At 32.4% G+C, this 19194-nt stretch overlaps 1 protein-coding gene across 8 annotated transcripts in view; it reads right to left on the bottom strand.

Annotated features, from left to right (window-relative positions):
* Window positions 1–5902: 5902 nt before the first annotated feature.
* LOC106457171 overlaps window positions 5903–19194 on the bottom strand; it is a 51191-nt gene continuing 37899 nt past the window's right edge. For 7 of the 8 annotated variants that reach the window (XM_022383002.1, XM_022383001.1, XM_022383003.1 and 4 more), the window contains 3 exons: window positions 18265–18755; window positions 11009–11080; window positions 5978–6194 (listed from right to left, as the gene is read on the bottom strand). In XM_022383002.1, the coding sequence (XP_022238710.1) occupies window positions 11015–11080; window positions 18265–18755 (557 nt within the window). In that variant the 3' untranslated portion in view covers window positions 5978–6194; window positions 11009–11014. Of the gene's footprint in view, window positions 6195–11008; window positions 11081–18264; window positions 18756–19194 lie in introns of all 8 variants that reach the window. The other variant, XM_022383000.1, reaches the window with a different exon arrangement.

Here is a 19194-nt window from a genome sequence, read left to right as displayed (position 1 = left end):
AATCAAGATATTAAATTTTGTTATACATTTTTGATGAAATAATTTGTATTGCAGTTACTGCCACCAGTTATAAAACTCTTGTTGAATTTAAGCTGACACATTTTGCAAAATATATCCTAAAATACTGTAGAAATATTTCACACACATAAAGAATAATTATACCTGTGATGGTTAAAAAATTATTTTATTTATTTAGGGTTGTAGAATAATAATCACTTATGGGTATTAAGTACAATAAACAAAAATGATTGGCAATAGCAATCATACTTATATAAGCATGTTGGTTAAAAGAACGTCCAAAACTAATATGTGTTGAAATATATAATTTCATTACGTCCAGTAACTCGTAAATTAAGATGAGCAGCACTGTTATTATATGTGATATTAAACTTTAATAATCCTTCAATATTGTATTTAGTAGCTTTCAAAGCTTGTCAAGTTTTCTTCTTCAACAGAAAGTTTTCAGGCTTGCATAAATTTTCAGTGAAAATTAGAAGAGATTAAAAGAGATGAATACGGAAGGATTTTATTGTAATGTGTCCTTTAGATTTAAAAGTTTGGATATGCTATATTTGCTTGAGTTGAAATTCTACAGCATATATGTATTTAACGTCTATACTTGGGGAGTTGTTTCTGAGTTACCTGTTTTTATATATACGAGTGATGATCCATGTAATTTTGGATATTCATCATGAGGTGGACATGCATATTTTATTTAATCATTATATGTTTATATTTTATGAACTTGGATAAGGGAACCATGTATAATAGGAATATAGAAAGTGGTGGGCTTAATGACTGTTGTTCTTTTTTTTTAAGTTTTAACAATACATGAAGAAAATCTGCATTTTAAAGATTAAACAAAGGTTTGGTGGAATTGTACTTTTATTATTTAAAGGAAGGAAAGATACCTTGTGTAATCTTTGAGGTAGACTTAAAAGAGTAAGGTTTTAATTTACAAATTTTAACCATGAATGTATGTATGTGTGTTTATATGTACACACACACATACATGTGTATATGTGATTTATTTCAACTAGTCCCTGATGGTGGTGCTGTTTCTTTTGGAAACAAAGGTTTACTACATATTAGGAGTGTGCTACATATTTTTTTTTTCTTACTGAACTATTTCTTCTTACTTATGGTAGAACCCTTGAATATGGATAGGTATTCTGTAATTCTTCTAAACTTTGTGTTTCTAGTTTGTAGATAATTTTTGAACTAAAGTTTAGAAAGAAGAGTGAGAGGCTACATAATCTTAATATCTTGATGCATATTTTATAAGCTCTTTTAAAAAAACAGTCCTTGTAATGTAGAGCTTGCTTTTGTTGGAAACATTGATAAGATATCTTCAACGTTAATTTGTAGACAAGCCCCTTCCAGTAAATGCATCATGGCTGTCATGGTAAGCAAATGCTGCTTAAGAACTTCTGTAATTAATTTTTTGGAAAGTTTCTTAGCTTATTCTAAAACTGGTTTGTGTTTTTACTATTCCTTTCAAAGCAATTTCATTTGGTGTGTTACTTGATAATTTAGAAACATTTAGAATCATAGAATGCTTGAATATTGCATTCTCTTGGTTTCATAGCTAAAGACTTAATTTGCGAATAAGATATGAATCATATAAATACTAGCATATGTCAATAGGGTAAAAGAAAATGTGTTACATTTATAATGTTAACTCTCTTAGCTAACTTTTTTTTATGTTTTTGTTACATTTGTCAGTTTCAATGAGTAGAAATTTTGTATGTGAAGTGACAGAAGTACTTATGTTTATATAACTTTTAGTTGTCTTATAACTGATAGTTCAAAATACATGTATATATGGTATCAGTTCAGTTTTAAAAGTTTTCCTTCTTTTTCAACTGTTTCAGTAAACTAGATAGTGCATTTTATTAGTGATATTGAGTCACTATAGTTTACTGAATTAGACTCTGGTAAATTAGCATTTTTTTTTTTATTTTGTTTATGCTTATTCTTTGATGAGACTAGATTTCTATATTATGTAGGTATGAATTGAGTTTGCATTATAATTCTGTAATCACCAATTAGATAATATGCACTGTGCAGTAGGACAGTGTTGTTACTATACACATTTCCTTCAGTTGTGCATTAGATAGTTGCATTTAGAAAAAAGTTAATGTCGAGGTTGAAATAGACAGGTATATATTATGTTAGGAACTTACAGTTGATGTGTTTGTTTTTAATTGTGTTGATGCAAATCTGAATTAATCATCATGTTATAATAATCTGAAAGAACATCACATAAGTAATTGGCTTAATATTGGTGTTTATTTCCTGTTCTTTAGTTACAGTTTATGTACTTCATAATTGTTGTAGTAGGTAAGCAGCAGCTGTTGGTAGACAGTATTGTTCTGTTTATGTACTTCATAATTGTTGAAGTAGGTAAGCAGCAGCTGTTGGTAGACAGTATTGTTCTGTGTTTAATGATAGTAAAATTAGTTTCTTGATGTATTATAGACAGCATTAAGTTGGTGAGGATTCGATGCCCTTATTCATGTTACACATCAAAACTGGACATTTAATTTAATAAACTTCTGAACAAGATACTTTTATCAATACTTTATTGGTGTATTGAATTTCTTTATTACCATGCAGATATCAAGCATGACCAATGTTGAGCTGAAATGTGGTGTACTAGTTATTTCACCAAAACAAATTATGCTTGGTTAAAAAAAAAAAAATTGTTTGTAGCAGAAATGTTGGAAGCTTAATTAGTTAAATGTGTATTTGGAATGCTTCAGTTTTTAAATCATGTTATGGCACTATTTTATTTGCATCATCAGTGATGTTACTTTTGAATTTGTGCAAATGTATTGCTTGTATGGTATTAAGATTTTTTAAGGCAGCATGTTGTCTTCTAGTGCATCATCGTTGATATCACTTTATTTATATATGCTGCTGATTAAGATTAGGTCCATTGTTATTGTTTTTCATCTCTGGAATTTAATCTTTGAGGTAATTAGTCTCTTTTTTTCAATTTTTTATTTTGTCTTTGTTATCCATCCTATAACAAGAATAATAATATGCCACTGTTATATCTTGAGCTATTTTTCAATTGTTTTTTCCTGAAACCATAAAGTACTTAAAAGACATTTTCACACATAAATCATGGTTGTGGGTATCAGGGTATGTATGCCAATTGAGCAGCATTTTGACATGCGTGATTTTTTAGAAATGTTAAAAAACTTCCAAAGAATCTAGTTAATCAAAGCAATGTCAACACTATCAAAAGTTTTTCTTTACCAGTTTTAAGCATATTTGATCTAAATTTTAAGTTAGACAAGACCTGAATATTCACGAGCAAAGGTTAAGTCCAACATAGAGAGATACAAGATGACTGAGACTAATTAAATCTCATATTTGTAGCTTTGTTATGCTGGCTTCATAATAAAGTATACATTTTATGATAAACTTTAGGTATTTACATGTAAAAAAAAAAAGGAGGAAAAAAAACTTGATTGAAAAGGAATGACATTTTCCTATTGTGTTCAAGGTGTGATCTGATTCCAATAATGATGATTACTTGATTATATACTCATTATTTACTTGTAATGTAGGTGTTGCATGTGGCTCAATTTATGTTATAGATATATTACCAAAAGGAATTTTGTAACTTTTAAATATTATATATATTTAATTTCTATTTTGGTAGCCACTAGCTCACAGTATCTAGCTTAATGTTGATATGTGTTGTGACCTTTTTCAAGACACCTAGAAAAAAAAACGTGAGTGTGTGTTTTTCCATGAGTTATAAACCACAATGCTTTGATTAATCAAATATCATATTGCATTGTTCTAACCATCTATATTTTTGTTGAATTGGATTACAATTGTTTTGGGTAATTGCAAAGAAAAAATCAATCTAACAGTTATTTATTTTACTGTGATTACAAGAGGAAGATCTGTTGTGATAAATTTAAAACAGAAACCACATGTGTTTCTGATATTTTACCTGAAGCTTGACTTCCATTTCAGGTGAGCCAGAGCTTAATTATTTTGTGTGTACATTGTGTAACTTTTAGAATGAAGAATTTAGAAGTTCCTTTTATAATAAATTGTTTTTTTGTGAGTTAATGTATTTTCAAACTTACTGTAAGTTACAAGTAATAAATTGAGCAGTATGAGATATAGGAACTGACAAGTTATTGACAGTTTGCATAGAAAATGTTGAGTATGGGGATCGTTATTTTTCAGCAAGATTCTGTTTTTCATGTGCCATTTAACATTAACAGAAATTTCACTGTCTGGTTTTTAAACACCAGTCAATTAAGATTAAATTAGTTTATTGGCTCAGTACATTGGAAAAATAATGAAAGTAGAATTTAAATATATATAAGTTTACCTGACTTAATCTCTAATAGAAGATCAACTATCTCCATTAGAAAAATAAACATTTTATATGGTAATTAAGATATTAACAAGGAAACCACTTTGGTAATCATGAGTCATGAGAAGGGAAAAACTTATAAATCATATGAATGTTGAGAGATAAAAAAATCCACCTGTAATCAGGTGATTTCTGAAAAATGAAAAAAAAAGTGTATGATCAGGTAATCTATGAGGGAAAATCATTTTTGTAATGTATTGATCTATGGAAAACCAACTTTTATATAATAAGATAAGCTACAAAAAAAAAAATACCACTGTGATTAAGCAAATCATGAAGAAGCAAGTCAATGAGGAAGGAAGAAATGTGTGTACTCAGGTGAGCTCTGAAAGAAAAATACTTTCATTAATGATCTGGAATACCAATGTTGGTCAAGATTTAAAACCCATTCAGTATTGAGAAAAAAAAATGTCATCCCAAAAGTCCTGTTTTTTTTTTTTTTTTTTGTTGTGTAACTTTTTACTTGTACAAGTACAACAAAAAGATTTTCTAAATATAAAGTTATTGAACTTCACAATAATAGAAGTTTACTTGTTCAATCTTATAAGTGTGAATTATGTGTTTCAGATTGTGTTTTAATGCTAGAATAACATGACTGAGTCTAGTTGGAGAACATAAATATATTTATGGGGATTACTTTTGTGCATACTCATTGATGTACTTAAGAATGGTGCTCTTACTGTCTCTTTGTGTACTTTAGCCATGCATGGAACTGACATTAAAGTATTTTGTATCTGAAGATGGTTTGAAAACATAGGCATATGTTTTTATATGGATGTATATATTTGTAATAATTTCAGCAGCCTAAGGCTTCAACATTATTTAGTGATAAATGATTTGATTTTTCATTGAAACATCAAGTTCTAAGCCATAATAAAACCCAAAATCTAGTCCTTATTTTGTATTCCGTGTATGATTACATAAACTTCAGAATTTTAGTTAGGATGTGTTCAAATAAACTTTCAGGTATTATAAACTATTCCTGTGAAATATTTTTTGTATCTCTAGTTGTGAATTTGTCTAACTACATAATGTAAACATATGTAGAACTAAAGATTATACCAAATCAAAATGGTGTTCTTTACAGTAAAGAAGAAAAATTCAACCTGGCTGAGTTTTACTTTAGATTTGACTTAAATTTAAAATAGTCATCAAGCACCTGTATGTGTTTTTCTTGAAACTAGGAATTCAAGTAATTGAAATATTTTAAGTGATCCCAGTGTTTACTTATTTCTTTAATAAATGCATTTAATTAAACAATTATTTTCAATATGTTTGAATTTGAATAACGTACATTTTTGTCATTCATTTCTTCTGGATATTCAAAATAATTTGAAAATGTAATTTTTTTTATGGTATTATCCCTTTGTTAAATTTTTTCACCTATAAGCTCAGATTTCTGTACCTTTGTTTTGTAATTGTCACTGATGTAAGATAATCTAATGCACGATTTTGCAATACTTTATTCTAGAAAATACTTCATCCAAATTGTAACTGCAGAATCAGATGTTTATTTTTTGTACTAAAACACAAACTTTCCCATTGTTTTATTTTATGTTTTTACAAAAAAAAGAAGAGAGAGAGAGAGAGAAAAGAAACAGGAGGTTTACACACTCACTTCTTAAATGTAGTATGGCAATGAAACTATTGATTTCCAGCACTAATTGTATCTTAACTCCACTTATTCTGGCGTTTCCAACTGCAAAACAGATCATGGATGAAGGTGATTGGTTGAAGTCTATATACAATAACCAACTTCTTATGATGACCCAGTGACAGTATTCTGTGGAATTGATTTAAAAAAAATAAATACCGTGATAATACACTTATCTCTTGAAGATCGTTAGACATAAATAATAATATTCACATAATAAAAAATAATCTTTGAAGAAATCGTAGATTGTTGAAACTGTAAACCATTAATAAGAAAAACAACAACAAATTCAAACTTAGTTTTTCTGTCCACAAACCGCATGGATACAATTTTTTTAACTGTTTAAAATGTCGCAATAAAATGTTTTATATTTTATTTAGCTCAGAGCTCAACAATGGGCTATCTCATTGCAGATTTGAGTGTTGTAAATCTGCAAACTTATCACTGATTCAACAGGTATATAAAAATAGCAACGTTCAGTGCGGAAAAAAGAACATTTACACATGTGTAACAATATTACAACAAAAAATATTGAACAAAAACTGTACCAGAAGTGCTCAGTACAGCAACATACTGGAACTAACGAAGGCTACATTTTATGTCATATATGTAATACATTCATTTTTTATGAAAATAATAATTCAGTTTGTTTTGACACAAAATGATAGAATGGTCAGAACTTTTTCAACAAGTTTTAATTTATTGGATAACTTTTTCTTGGCTTCATAAATTGCATAGCAAATATTCTTGCAACTGTAAAATGTTCAAATAATTTTTTTTAGCTCAGAATTCAAAAATGGACTGTGTCTGCTCTGTCCATCTCGGGTATCGAAACCCAAATGCTAGTGTCGTAAGTCTGCAAACTTACCGCTGAGCTACTGGGGATGGGGGGAGGCAATATATTTCAGTGGTATAAATTTATATAATTTTTTATTGCTTACATTCCTTATTAGACGCCTCCCAATGGTACAACGGTATGTCTGCGGACTTACAACACTAGAATCCGGGTTTCTATACCCGTGGTGGGCAGAGCACAGATAGCCCATTGTGTTGCTTTGTGTTTAACTTCAAACAAACCATATTAGATATTTGAATCATTTGAACTTGTCTATTCCCAAAGATACTGGGACCAGGTGTGGCTAGTGGTTAGCGTGTCCGGACTGTGAATTCGTGTTCAGTTGCCGCGAAATCTCGCACGATATGTTCGGCCGCTGGTGCGCTATAAGAGTTACTATCATATTCCGTCAGATAACAGTAGCTGCAGATAACCCTTGAGTAGCTTAGAGTAAAAAATCTAGATACAGCTAAAAAAGAAAAGGTATTGTTTCTTGTCACGTGCTGTGCAGAATTTGTATCGTTTATGATCGGCAAATGTCATGTAAAATTTACACACAAAACAAATTAATCACTATTTTTTCCATTGTGGAAACGAGGAGGTGTCTTATAATCACAGCGATCAATAAAGTACACTTTAAAAGTGTTTTAGGACAGGGTCCATAGAAGACTGAATACGTGTATAGTTTTAGTACTAAATTTTCTTATGAAAAATTATATCTATAGATGGCGCTACGTAACATCACATATTGTTAAAAGAAATGCAGGTTTATGAATTACTTAAACGAATTTAAAACTGTTTCTGATACCTCGACGGTATAACAGTAGCACCACAATATCCCAATATTTCTTTCATGTGTCAACCAAATTCTATTTTATAGCAAGGTGTATTTCACATAACATCACTTATAATTATCTAGAGATGTTGATAGAAATCTTTCTCGTTAAGCGAACAGCTCCGCATGTTTGACCAAAACAATTATTCTGTAGAAATGTGTAGTTAATGGTCAGCGTGCCGGACTCTGAATTTGAGGGTACATAGTTTGTATCCCGCTACTCCAAAATTGCATCATGCACCTTGGGTCTATAGCAGGGTTGCCAAACTTACAGTTTTTTTATATACACACAAACAACGGCCTTTTTTTTTACCTACAACATTAAAAGAAAACCACCCTGGTCTGTGGGTTAAATCCCACAATCGTATTAAGTTTACCCCAAAAGTTGGTTGTGCATTCTTTTTACTAGTTGCATTCGCTCTAGTCTATTAATTCAAAATTAGGGACAGCAATGTGCAAACAGCTCTTGTGTAGCTTTGCATAAATTTTCGAAACAAACACATTTTTTAGAAAGTCATTGCATTGAACTTTAACCTAAAAAGTGTTCTTTAGATTCACGATCTGCCACAATCCTTCAGAAATTTTATTATACCTTAAAATATACATTTATTCATATTAAGTTTGAATTTCGTACAAAGCTACACGAGTGCTATCTGCGCTAGCCGTCCCTAATTTATTAGTGAAAGACAAAAGAATGCAGCTAGTCATCACCACCCACCGCCAACTGTTGGGCTACTCTTTTACCAACGAATAGTGGGATTGACCGTCACATTATAACGCCCCCACGGCTGAAAGGGCGAGATTCGAACCCGTGACCCTCAGATTGCGAGTCGAGCGACCTGGCCATGCCGGGCCTTTTTAAATTGTCGTAGTATATTGTTTTCATGTGTTGATTGATATCTCATCTGTATATAACATGGCAGTGTTCCAGAAGGGGACATATGTGTCCCTGGCAATGAACGAGTTAATATATTTCAAAACAGGTGGGTGAAGAAATTCTTCAGATGATTTTTTAAATTTCCATCTAAGCATTCTTTATAAGAACGGTAATTTTATGTGATAATCTAGTGGAAATACTCACCATTAACAAAAAATGTCATTACTTTTATTACTATTTTTAGTGAAAGATATAAAAACATTAACATCTTATTTTTAACTCCTTAACGTTAATATCTCTCAAAAAGGGAGGCTAAGTTTTATTTTTTCAAAAAGCCAATACTTTCTTTTTTGGGAAATTACTTGTGTAGTTAATCATATCGCACGTGTATGCCCTATGTCCTGACCAAGATACACGGTAATGTGTCATGCGGCCAAAACAACCTGCAGGAGACTGTGTGTTATTAACAGGAATGATAGTTTAGCGATATTCTACTTTCTGTAGCTCGAACTGTGGTAATCCAAACTATCACATCTTTTCAGTGGATGTGCTCTCAAGGCAATCCATTAAGAAATACATGAGGCTTAAAATCTCCAATTTTGATTGAAATTCTTGCTCTTTAATTTTCTTCGCACCGAACTGAAAGTAGGGATACTTTGCTTGATAGAAAAACATACTTAACTTATATAATTTTTTTTTCAAATTTGGTACATTTTCACAACCCACAATTAGGTGTTAAATTTGGTCTAAATATAAGCTACATGTGCAAAAGTTATTCAACAAAACCCACTCAATTTTGACCAACACGTGACCTATCGGTTTAAATGCTTTACTACAGCTTCACCTAAGAATAAAAGTGGACTGTTTTTGTCATTCGAATTAAAGACGGCTGACATAGAGCAGCAAAATTATAGGGTTAAAGCACGTGCAGATACATGGTAGCTACACTTATAGCATTGATTAGAATTTTACAGCACATATTCAATCATTAGTTAGCTAGGCTCCGTATTTTGTTTTATCCACCATCATGCCCCAAATTAAAAAAAAAACGCGGTCTGACTTAAGTCGCACGCTGAATTTCTTTTTTTTTTTTTTTTTGGCCGCTACCTTTTTTTTCACACCTAAGATGTTTTTGATTAGATTTTTTTGTAAATCCAATCTCAGTTTGCCCATTGGAACATAAGCTAATTTTGTGCATATGTCGTAATATATATATATATATATAACTGACAGAGACAGTCGTGTGCTTCCAGAAAATACTTAGAATATATTAAAATTTTGTCAGAATGACAAAAATTCTCAAAAATGTAGTTACCGATATCTATCGTGAAATGAAGGATTTTTTAAAAACAAAACACCAAAATATTAAGTCACTTTCTTTATATTAGCACATTTTTTTTTTATAAATTGCATATAATTTTTGAACATTATACGAATTGTAAAGTAAAAATCATGGAAATGCACTTAATTTGTTTAATGTGCTTAGCAAAATTTTAAACAATATTATCTCTATTTTTTCCTCAAAAAAGTGTTAAGTCTTGTAAAAAGGAGTAATTCTTCATATGGTCAGTTTACGGCGTCGTATAAAGTTATAGCAAGATATCTCCCAATGGTTCAGCGCCAAATCTGACGTCTTACAACGTTAAACACCGGGTTTAGATACCAGTGGCGAGCACAGCATAGACAACCCATTGCTTAGCTTTGTCTTAACAACAAACAAAATATCTTCCGATTAGTTCAGTTTTATGTCTGACTGTCCGCATTAGTTTAGTATAGTTTATATTGAAGAAAGCGTTAAATAAGTGTTGAACAACTTAAGTGATCTTGTGATACAGAGCAATTATTTCAACACATTTCACATATCTGAAAAAAAAACAGTTTCAGCTCTGGTGGTACTCAATTTTTAGAGGGGGGGACAAGCATTGTCCAGGGAATTTTAAGCCATTTCGATGAGGAGTAAGACACATCTTCCCTTGAAACAGTTTTATTTATTTGATAGATCTGTGGAAAAAGCCTTCTAGAGTGGTCAAGGCTGTAAATTTACGGGAATTTAAGAAAAGGTTAACGAATATTTGAAGAATCAGGGCTGGATTCAATTATTAGGGAGGCTGGGAATAAGGACATCCTAGATAGGCCAAAAGGCCCATTGATGTCCCATAAACAAAAAGAAGTTAACTAGAAAGTGTCACCAAGAAGAAGAAAAAAACCGAGACTGCCACATTAAGTATGGATATTTTAATTACGCACACAGTAAAAGATATGAAACTTTACAAAAGTAAGCTTTCGTTCTCATTTCAGTGACATAGCATGGCAAAAAAATGGATACATTTAAATATACACAATACACTTGCAAGATTATAAAAAATCTGAGATATAAACATTTTAACGACTCCTACCTGAAGTTATACCGACAGATGTGGATGGCGTTTTTGGTTGAGAAAATATTCCTGTACCAACTGTTCGAAAGCCTGTAAAATAGATAATATTATTTTTTAATTTATTTATTCATCCTCCATTGTCACGGTTGTAAGCTTATATGACCATTTATCCTTCGTACTCTGACCCCTAAAGTGGAGTGTCTTTCTAACAAAAAGACCTAGGATCGGATGATGGCTCCCCCTATCAAATACAGTCCTTTTCAGGAATTCCCTAAAACCATTACCAGATTAACAGCCGAAACGAATGATATGACATAATTAATTACAACAACCTCACAATAATAATTATTCAGCTATTAGACCTAGGTGACCGTATGGATATTAACCATGATAACCGTTGATATTCTACCGCCACAGTCAAACCATAAGTATTTAATCGTCTTTCTTTTCGAAAATAGTATTCATACATAACTGTTTAATATATACTATTTTCAAAAAAGGTTCTAAAAATAACAGAATTTCGCATGAAAAATGTATAGATAATATGGCTACCATTCATTAGGATTTACCAACAATACTTCTAGCATATGTTTGATTGTCGTTAAGCGCAAAGCTACACAATGGAGTATTTGTGCTTTGCACACCACAAGTATCGAAACTCGTTTTTTTTAGCGGTGTGAACCCTCAGAATTACCACCGAACCTCTGAGAAGCTATGTAATCGCTTTTTTTTTGTTAGTTTGAGAACAAAGCGATGTTGAGCTATATGCAGTGTCCACTGTGAGGAATAGCACTCCATATTTTAGCGTTGTGCGTAAGTTCCGTAAACTTACCGGTGGACCTAGCAAATAAAATAAACATAGCTATGCATAGTTATATTTGTGTATTATAGAAATGGGACCAACAAATTCAGATATGAGAATAGTCACAAACACTTTTAAAGACAATCTTAAGGGTTAATATTAGTTCTTTGTTTTTCTGTTTGCGAGTGAGACTTCCATATTCGTGGCGTTAGCCGTGAATGTCGTGAAAAAGTTTGATATACTTGTTCTAGAATTGCAACAATTAAATTAATAAACGTAAAAGTTTCACATTTTGAATGTAGTTTCATTTGAAACTTCACTTTTCGATTCGCAGGTTTGAGAATTTTGAGGCATTTGTCCTAAGAAAACTAAAATAAATTTGGTAAATTCTTGTACGGATGAACTATGATTGATTTAATACGGCTTTTCTCAGTATTGAAACATATAGTCATGTGATATCTTCTGATCTATTGCTTCACTCATAAGTGGTGATATCCTGCGAGGAATAATATTTGTAGTTATTTATTTTTGTTGAAACTTCGCATCGTAATATTAAAATAATTAGTTATTATTGCTAGAAGGTTTTGTGGCGCAGAACCACAAAGGTTGTCCACATAAAACATTATTACTTTATATTGAAACAACAATCAAATGAAACAATGTAAAAATGCATAAGATAAAATATTCAAGACGTTATGGTTTCGTGTGGGTAAAAATTAAATTGTGTTAAAAAGACCTTTGATCCGCAAATAGCTAAAAACAAGATCAATTTGGACACTGCTAAATGTCAAAGAGATACCCATGTTTAAAATGGTCACTCCACTGAATGTCATAGTGATTGCATGAAAGCACAGTCTGAGTGATGGTGACCCGAGTGACAAAATAAGAGCATGTGTAAGGAAACCAAGGCCAATGCAGAATATGATCAGAACAATTTCATTCTTCCAATTACAGCATAAACTGGGTGGCCAGTCGTTGATAATACGTTTGATTTTGGCAAGCTTGTTAGCCTTGTTCACCTCAAATTGCCTGCTAACTGGCACGAAGTCTTGTTCTGATGGCAGGCTTGAAATAAATATAAGAAGCAGACAAAGGTTTGGTATTATTAATGAAAATCAATTAGACTACGGTGTCAACAAGCTCATTCTATTGGATGTAAACATAGCTAGTAATTCAGAAGAAACGGGATAAACAAGATGATATAGAGAAATGGTCAACCATTTATGAATATCCACAAAAAAGCAGGTAAGAATAGATACAACTCGGCAGTGGACACGGAATCTATAGAGGTAATCACAATAAATAATGGCAGAGCCCACAGGGTCATCCAATTTAATAAAATCCGGCACTTAAGGATGACCTTGAGAGGTATTTATTAATAAGGTTAGAAATTCATGTCAACCTAGAATTTTCACAAATACATGAATTTCGCTATGTGCGAAGTTTTAACAGCGTGAATGTTGGTCATGAAATGTGCTAAATTAGTTTCGGCCTAGTTACCTATTCTTCTGAATCACTCTGTTTTGTCACATACACTTTATTGTGGAAAAGGTTGTTGTATAGCATGATATACAGTATGAAGGAGGATAGTGATATTTTTCATTGACAGGTTAGGTGATTACCTTGAGGAGTGTTCTCCTTATTTGCTATTGCAATGACCAAAAGCGACGTGGACAGTGCATGTGCACCGTAAGAGGTGGTGCTTTACAGTTTCTTATATACTGCTTTGGTATTTTAGTCTGGAACAACTTAATGTGGGAAAAAGTCTCGGGCCAGGTATAAACACTGTTCATTTTCTAGTGTACTCGTAATCGTATTTGTGTTTGAATGTTAATTAAAGATTAACTTTTACTTTATTTACACTATGTTCAGGTTCTTTCTTGCTTTAGATTCAGTCATAATTAGAGAAATCCATTCATTGTCATAGTTAATAGCCTATACAATCCCCTCAGTCAAATTCTTAATTAGTTAGTAATATGTTTTCACTTTTTAAATTTTTTAGATTGGAAAAACAAAATGACCAGAAGCAAAAGCATGTGAAATATGGCATAGTATCTTGTAATTGATATCATCTGATCTGACTGATGTAGTGCCAAAATAATGTAAAGTCATTCCGAGTTCCAGTAGACTGAATGGTCTATTGTAATTAAATGAACAATAAAGCTGAAAAGAAAGAGAAGGTCTTTAAATATGTTCCTTAATGGTCAAGAAGTCACGGGAACAGGTGAAAAAATATAGAAACAAAAATAAAGTGTGAATGGTAACAGTCTAAATGTCAACCACTTCTTAGTCATTAAGTTGCAAGATCAAAAGGAAATGGAGTGACCTTGGAGGTGTAGTAATGTCAACCACTTCTTAGTCATTAAGTTGCAAGATCAAAAGGAAATGGAGTGACCTTGGAGGTGTAGTAATGTCAACCATTTCTTAGTCATTAAGTTGCAAGATCAAACGGAAATGGAGTGACCTTGGAGGTGTAGTGAAAGAGATACTAGAAGTGAAATTAATCAAAGATTCTATCTAGCTTTGACGTTTGATGTGCCATGCATAAGCCTTTCAATAGTCTATGCAGTTTATAAGATTGAAATATTTGTGGAAGATGTTCGAGGCTCACTTCTGAGCCTGGTTTGTTGTCTGGCAGGGTTATATATATAGCATGAAAAACTTATCGAGGTTCGAGGAATGGTAAGTAATAAACTATTGACAATAAGATGTGTCAATATCTCTTCATGAAGAAAATCGCTTAAAAAAGTTGGGCTGCCAATTTAATTCAACAAAATTCCAACTGATGATCTTGACTGACTTGTATGGCAGCGCGTGTTATACTAAAGATTTTGTTTTTGTAAGCAATATTATGTCTGGGTGAAAATTTTAAAACAACATATTGTCAAGTATCGTTTACGATACTAGGATAACGAAAATGACGAAGAATATTATAAAACCGATGTCATTGATTTCATACATTCATTAACAGCTGGCAGGTTAACAGTTTCAGGATCATGCTCTGAGAAGGTGATAAAGAAGAAACAATTGACCTTTTCCAGTTTCTACCATGGCATAGTGGATGGTTTGTATTGGCCCTGTTTAATCTCCCACTGAATAATGGAAAAATTATCATCCCCTTATGGCTCTTTACTCATCTTTCAAGAAAACAAAGAATGGAAACTCAAGTTAAATACACAGATTTATAGTAGTAAATGCTTGACTTGGTGAATGGAAATATATGTATTCTTCAATGTTGAAGAGAGAGGGAACATGATTAGACAGCATATGCTAAATACATCTGCCTCTTAAATCAGTATATCTACAACTCTAGAGGGAGCTGTGTCAATTCAGGCTCCCCAGATTAGAAATGGAGATGGCAGCTGAATCATTAAGTCATAAAGATCTGCTTGATCAGGTGACAGTTAAAGTATGACAGTATGACCAGTAGAAACACTGGTGACAAGAGCCTCCAGTGGTATAGTGAGGTGGATGGATATGGATGGAGTATGACTAGCAATTGTAATTCCCCCATGAACATAACAGTCACACAACCTGTCCACGCACCATACAATTGGTAAGTTTTAGAAATTTCTCGTGTAAGGGGATGTATACAAAATGAAATAAGTCAATCAGAACCTTGTTAAGATTTAGGTTAGAATGAAAACTTGAACAGATTCAGTGAATAAGTGTCCATTTTTACCTAAAATATTTAAGCATTCTAGGTGAATACCTTTATATTTTGTCTTTTTATTGTGTTGATTGTTTATCTTCTTCTATTTAATGAGCCAGTTAACATTTATAGGAGTGATCCTGTGAATAATTGGTTACCTCTCGTACATGGTTATTCAAAAGAGCAGTTTTATCGCCATATACTAGTCCTATGCAGGTGGGGACTCATGTGGTAAGAATAGAATGCTTCCTAGATCTACAAGGTGCAGAGACACAGTATTATATATGAACTTGTCTAAAAATGCATCCATAACAGATTATAAAGCTTTACATAGGAAGGTGGTACAGATATGGTAGTATATACCACAGCTAAAAATTGTTGAATGGTCTACAGAAACTTAACACTTCTACAGGATAGTAGAGATCATTTTATGTACGTCGTTATAAGAAATGTTATTCAGCGTTTTAACACGTTGTGCTTCCTTTTTGTACATAGTCATGAGAAACAAGTGTGTGAGACTTTACAGTTGACATTAGTAATGAGACTGGCTGAAATCAATAATCGATTCATCACGCTGATCTATGATTGATTATAATCGGTTTTGTTATTTTCTTTGCTGATCAACAAGTTGAAATAGAAATATTGTAAATTAGTTGTGTTTGTTTAGAATGTTCCCTTTCTCTATATATATTTTTACTGCCCAGAGTAAAATCACGGCAAAAAAAAAAGCATGCAAAAAATTCAGGGCTGAAACATTGTTCTCAGATATATTATAAAAATCAATGGTTTTTATTATGTACTGTGTGATTTTCAAGCTCGCCAGTTTCGTTTCAGACAGACTAAATTCCGAGAATTGTTTCAGGCCTTTAATTCTGTAATAAAAGCTCAGCTTGGTCGGGTTTGGTTACTACAACCAATGGGAATAACCGTTTTAAAGGTGTTTGATTGACTGCATAAATATTCAGTTTTCTTGAGAGGAGGTTGAGAAACAAGAATATAACAAAAATATAAAAACAGTATATCCCTGAAAAATAATAATTGATTATAACAAATAATGTAAAATCATAAACAAATGCTTAGTCGTTTGACTCTAATGATAAATCTTCGATTACCCTGATTAATCGTCACATAACTAGTTGACACGCAGTGGCTTAACATTACATTCGTTACTGTCTTGTATCTTAGTGCCACGACAATGAGCACTAGGTAAGAGTACTATGACAATTATTTTTGGAATGTCCAATTTGTTTGGAACTGAAATATCTGAGTAAATCTGTGATATACAACCAAACAGGACAATTCAGGTATCCTGCTTTGATACCAGCAGGAAGTGAAGGTAAAACTAGGTCAGATTAATCATCTTGAGTGGATGAAAGTTCAGAAACTTTGAGCCGCACTCGGTGATTAATATGATCTTGTTTCACCTTCACTTCGTGCTGTTATCAAGACAGAGTACTTGTCAGCTATAACACCCAGGTACTGAATTTCAAAAATAAACTTTTACTCTTCGACATTACTAAGGTCTATTTCAGTGGTAATTTTTCTTGAGGAGTTAAAGATGTTATAGGGAGTAGCCAATATTGGAATTCCTCAGAGAACATCACAAAGCAAAAGTAATTAACTGCCATTTGACGTGGATGTTCCAACAAGCAAATCCTATGATCTAAGTTTTCCATAGATTAAATGTAGCCAACAAATTCCTCTAAGCCATTCTTATAAAAGTTACGTCTCAACCAGTAACTTGACATACAATAAACGCATCTTCAGTGTAGTGCTTCTTAATGGTTCTGCAAAAATAAAAAAAATTTGATTTCTATAAAGGAAGGGAAAAACAAATCAGTGGCCACCGATCATGGAATCACAGAAGAGGAAGTGGTATACTTTTAGAATCTCAATACTTTGAGGACAATATAGCAATGCCAAGGTTTGATGGGCTCTATACCCAAACCAAACACCAGATTTACTCTTCACAACATCCACTAAGGATATTCAATACTGGCATTTAGTTGAATCTAGCCATTTCTGACCAACTGAATGACACTTCCTTGCATCGACAGGTATGGCACACCAAAGTAATATTACAGTGACTAATGCACTACTCAGTTACTAGGAAGCTTTCTTTTCATTCATTGGCCATCATGCAAGGAAAACACAAAAATTGACATTTGGATCCCAGAGAAAGTAAGGTACATAGGTATAATCTTCAATGGGAAATCCCCTTACCAAGATCAGGAATCTACATTGAGGGAAAAGTAATTAGTGTATAAAGTTTTCGTTTCGTTTTGATTGTGGAACAGTATTAAAAACATTCACTTGATGGCATACTTTATAAAAACACATAAAACTGCACATCAGTCGATCTAGGCTTGGAAACAACCCTCAAATTTTAAGATAATTGCATCCTGAAAGCATGAATTCTATATCAAAATATATTTGGAAACAATATTAATAAACCAAAAATACTTAATTTTAATTTTTTTTGTAATTAAGCACAAAGCCACACAATGGGCTATCTATGCTCTACCTACCACGGGTATCGAAACTCTGTTTTTAGCGTTGTAAGTCCGCAGACATACCGCTGTGCCATTGGGTGGCAATTTTTAGTTAAAGTTTAGAGAAATAAACTAACAAAGACATATATAATCAAAACATTTTACTGGTAAACGGTAAAATGTTCTTTAAGAGAAAGTTAATTCAAAATGTGCTATCTTTCATTGTTGTGATTAAATGTTTTATACTGGTCAACGTATTTTGTCATTACATAAAGTCTGAGCAATTCTAAAATAAACGTTTTTAGAAAATTCACTTAGATAGACATACTTCAATTTCCGCCAAGACACGAGGATTGATATCCGTTTGTACATCTGTACTGCTGTCTTCATCTTTCCGTTCGTGGAGTGCACTTTCTTTTTTGTCGATCAAGTCAATACAATTGTCCTTTGGCTCAGGAACGGGATCCACTTTCGTGCATGTCTCTAAACTTTTGTTTTTATCATTCTTGACCATGGGTGATGTCAACTTGGATGTAAGTCTTCTATAATCTTTGTACATCATATTTTCATTCGATGATGATCGCGACCTAAACACCTCAGAGTCTTTCTTAGACCCTTCAAAGGGGCGCTCTGCAGACCTGTTTCGTCTGAGGGGTACAATTCTTCCTCGGAGTTGAGTTTCCATAAAATTACCAAGCATGCGAAATGGGCTTGTTCTTGTTTTTGATATAGTTGAGCTATTGCCTATATCCTTTTCTTTCAGATCATTAATGGAGTCGCGAAAATTATCCCTCAATGACCTTTTATTAGCTTGAGGCACTGAAAAAAAGATTAAGGAAGTGTTATTATTAAATATACACGAGAAAAACATATACTGGTGCACTGAGAAAAGTAGTCAGAATATACCATATATGAATTCATGTTGTTATTCCAGTTTTTCCTATAAAATGTCTCATTTTAGAATATAAAGTTTCAGGTATCACCCCGTGAAGGTTATTTACGATTGTTTGTTGCAGTGGTTTTCAAACTTTGTTCCTCTGAACCCTAGGGATCCGCGAAAGGTCATCAGGGGTTCCCACAAAGATAACAGGTAATGATGTTTTTTTTTCAGTTATTGAGTGTTAACCCGTCAGGGATCAAATGTATTTTTAAAAATCATGATTCAGTTTGATATTCAGTCTTATCCACATAGTAAAATATACACTGAGTGGTCACAAGTAAATAGACACCTAATATTTCGTCATTTAACTTATTTATG

The sequence above is a fragment of the Limulus polyphemus genome, unplaced genomic scaffold, assembly GCF_000517525.1.
Source record: "Limulus polyphemus unplaced genomic scaffold, Limulus_polyphemus-2.1.2 Scaffold299, whole genome shotgun sequence".
Taxonomy (NCBI): domain Eukaryota; kingdom Metazoa; phylum Arthropoda; class Merostomata; order Xiphosura; family Limulidae; genus Limulus; species Limulus polyphemus.
The sequence above is the reverse complement of the archived record's forward strand: the minus strand, read 5'-3'. Positions and strand labels throughout refer to the sequence as shown.